Raw genomic sequence first — 3,504 nt, 5'->3', positions numbered from 1 at the left:
AAAAAAAAAGATGAATGATTTTAGACTATATTCCTTGCACATGCTGAAGAAACCATTGTTGGACAAGACATGCACACGAAGACCTGGTTAACTACTTGGTTGAGTATCCAGGTGTATGTGCCCCCACAAAAGGGCCCAGATGTTTAGAATAAGAAGAAAACTGCAAGTATTTTCAAATAAATGCTACTTTAAAAAAAAAGGTCAGGATCTGAGGGCTTCCTGGAAGGGGACTGTCGGCATCTTGATGGTCCACTGAGGGCTTTGCACAAGCCAAGAGTGAGACAGGGCTTTCCTGGGGGGTGAGGGGCACGGGAAGGTGGTTCCTGGGGATTACATTTTGTACATGGTATTTGGGAAGGTCAGTCCCACCTATGTATATGCACAGTGTCCCCTTTGTCCTGTGGGGACTGTCCACCCTGCCTCACCCCCATGAATCTGCTGGACCGTGGGCCCCACACAGCGGCACCTTCCACCCAGACCCGCTCATGGCGCCAACTCAAAACACACCAGTGAGGCATCTCTGCATGACTTTATTACTGGGTAGCAAAGAAGAGGACAAAGGCTCAGAAAATAAATATCTGCAAAGGCCCAACCAATTCAGGAGGCAAGGAAGCTCAGAGGGTCAGTGGACAGGGCGGGGCTGGTGGGGAGGTGGGGGCTGGCGGGGAGGTGGGGCCTGGATGGCTGCGCCAGCACTCATGGTCTCCTGGGACGCCAGGGGTTGGAGCGCCGGCCACGGCTGAAGGCGCCGGGCTGGGTGAGCGGGAGCCCACAGGTGGAGCCCTGGCACAGGCAGCTCTCGATGTGGGTGTAATTGTATCGCAGTGTGCCACCGTCGGGGCAGTCCAGCACCACCTCACGCTGGCTGGTCCGCTCTTCCTTACAGCAGGAGCATTTGTGGTCCAGGGACTGAGCCTCAGCCGAGTATCTGGTGAGGGAGAGTAGGGTGAGGACCACTCCCTCCAGGAAGCCTGGGAACCCCCACCACCCCCAGGAGGGCAGGAGTGGCCTCATGGTGCCTGTGGCCCCCACTGTGCCAGGACTCACATGGCGAAGGTCCCGCAGGACCCTGAGCAGTAATTCATGTGGACGCTCTTGGTGCAGCCCGCGTGTGTGATCTCCCTCATAATTGGGATGGTGGAGCAGGAAGTCCTGGTCTCATTGCGAAGGGTGCCTGGAAGAGGGCAAGGTGGAGTTCTGGGGATTACACAGGCTCCCTCTGCTGCCTCTTGGTCCCTGGGGTGGGACTCTTCCCAATCCAAGCAGCCTGCCATCAGCCACCCTCCCGGAAGGCAAGTACCCACCTCCAGCTGCCTGCTGGTAAACTAAATTCTGTCCTGCTCCTCCCTGGGATGGGATTAGGGCTCCCTGGGCACCCTAGTTTCACCCCCTTAGCGTCCAGATATGGGCGGGAGGCACAGAGGGGACAGAGGTGCCTCCACTCCCTCAAGGAGGCCCAGGCTGAGCCCACCTGCCGGGCCTCTACCTACGTGCCCACCTGCCCGAGGTGGTACTCACATTTCTTACAGCAGCCATTGGGCATGAGTGTGATGGAGCCCTTGAGGGGGGAAGACAAGAATGAGCTGTGACCCCCAAAGCCCCCCCACGCTGAAGGGCAAGCACCCCCTCCTGTCTTGGGGTTTGGGAGGGGTAATTCCTGTAGAAGGGCCCCCAGGGCAGGGCCTCCCTCTGCCCCAGCACTGGAGACCCAGCCCCCCAGCCCCCCAGCCCCTGGGGGACCCCCAGAGAGGCCGCTCACCTGGAGGCAGTCACTGGGGTCGAAGCTGGGACAGGTGATGTTGCTGACAGACGAGATGAGCTGGTTGTGGATTTTCGCGCAGCTGAAGAAGGTGCAGTTGTTGCTGGGGCTGTGCTTAAATTGCCCAGGCTGGGGACAGAGGAGAGACCAGGTGAGGGCGAGCAGCAGGCCCCGCAAGGCCCCCAGACCCTGGTCCACCCGGAGCACAGACCAGAAACACCCTGGCTGGGACAAGCTCCCAACTCCCGGCCAAATGCAGCATCTCTGGCAGGACTGGGCTGTGGGCCCAGGACCTCGAAGCAAGTGACCCCTGACAAGGGCTCCAGGGACAGGTGCCAGCCCATAGTGGGCCCAGAAGAACATGTCCATGCCCTAACCCCTGGAACCTGAGACAGTATTTGGAAAAAGGAGCATTGCAGATGTAATTAAATTGCAGATGTAAGTTAATCAAGATCACCATGGATTATCCAAAAAACTAAAGACCCAAACCCACTGCTGTCGAACCGATTCTGACTCATAGCGACCCTAGAGGGTGGAGTAGAACTGCCCCACAGGGTTTCCAAGGAGAGGCTGGTGGATTGGAACCGCGGAGTTTTTGGTTAGCAGTCATAGCTCTTAACCGCCGCGCCACCAGGGCAGGCGGGCCTTAAGCCCCTGACCAGTGCGCTGACAAGATACAGATGGGAAGGCACAAGCAGACGAGGCCATGGGGCGCGGGGTGCCCAGAGTGGCTGGAAGAGGCAAGAAAGGCTCCTTCCCTAGAGCCTCGGGAGGGAGCATGGCCCTGTGACGCCTTCATTTCGGACTTCTGGCCTTCAGATGGTGAGGGAACACATCTGTGCTGTTTAAAGCCACCCAGTTTGTGGTACTTTGTGGCGCCATGACAGGAAACTCATACACAGCCTTTCCCGGGACTGGGAGGATTCAGCCCGGGAAGCCGGGCGTCTCCGCAGGCCCCACCCTCGTTCCCTCTGTCAGGAGAAGAGGGGCAGGAGACCCCGGTCCGCCAGCAGCCCCGCCCAGAGGCTCCGTCCCTTCCCCGCCCACAGCCCCAGGGCCCCGCCCGGGCCCCGCCCAGCCCACCTTCAGGATGAGGACCGGGCTGTCCGGCTGCTGGATGATGCAGTGGGTCTGCTCACACTTCTTGCAACACTCGCCGGGGTCCTCCACGAGCTCGTAGCCCTAGGAACACGGCCCGGGGCTGAGCCTGCGGGGCCCGCCCACCCCAGGCCACCGCCCACCCCAGGCCACCGCCCACCCCAGCTGTCCCAGCTCTCGCACACAGCGGACAGGGCGGCCCTGGGATCCCGGACCCCACCCCGTCGTGGGAGGAGGGAGTGGGGCTGCTGTAAAGAGATGGGGGGACGGAGCACGTGGAGGGGGCGGGCATTGGAAAGGGGAACGGAGCTGTGGTCGGAATCTCTCCTGTCTTTGCTAGAATAAGCCTTTAAGACTAGACCGTGGAAATGGGTTTGGGGTGATGGACTCTCCGAGCAGACTGAGGGGGAGGCTAGGACGGCAGCGCTTACGGGGTCGCAGTCGGTTTTACAGGGCACGTGGGTGCAAGAGATGACGTGGAGCTGGGTCTCGTTGTCCATGGTGTGGGTGCAGACGCAGTTCTCGCACTTGCTGGAGTAAACTGGGGAGCCGGGCTTTGGGCCCAGGGGAGACCGTGAGGCGCGGCCCCCTCGGCTCCCCAACCGCTGCAGAACCTCCGACCCCTGTTCCTGAGGGCGGCCCTCATC

General features: G+C 60.4%; 1 protein-coding gene across 1 annotated transcript in view; it reads right to left on the bottom strand.

Moving 5' to 3' along the window:
• Nucleotides 1–696: 696 nt before the first annotated feature.
• Nucleotides 697–3,504, bottom strand: part of MUC2 (mucin 2, oligomeric mucus/gel-forming) — a 29,340-nt gene continuing 26,532 nt past the window's right edge. The window contains exons 43-48 of the mRNA XM_004389418.1: nt 3,289–3,411; nt 2,843–2,941; nt 1,760–1,888; nt 1,519–1,558; nt 1,048–1,174; nt 697–928 (exon numbers count right to left, since the gene is read on the bottom strand). Coding sequence (XP_004389475.1) covers nt 697–928; nt 1,048–1,174; nt 1,519–1,558; nt 1,760–1,888; nt 2,843–2,941; nt 3,289–3,411 — 750 coding nt within the window. The remainder of the gene's footprint in view (nt 929–1,047; nt 1,175–1,518; nt 1,559–1,759; nt 1,889–2,842; nt 2,942–3,288; nt 3,412–3,504) is intronic.

The sequence above is a fragment of the Trichechus manatus genome, unplaced genomic scaffold (genome assembly GCF_000243295.1).
Source record: "Trichechus manatus latirostris isolate Lorelei unplaced genomic scaffold, TriManLat1.0 scaffold00244, whole genome shotgun sequence".
NCBI classification, from domain to species: Eukaryota; Metazoa; Chordata; class Mammalia; order Sirenia; family Trichechidae; genus Trichechus; species Trichechus manatus.
Note: the sequence above shows the minus strand (reverse complement) of the source record. Positions and strands in the feature narration are given on the sequence as shown.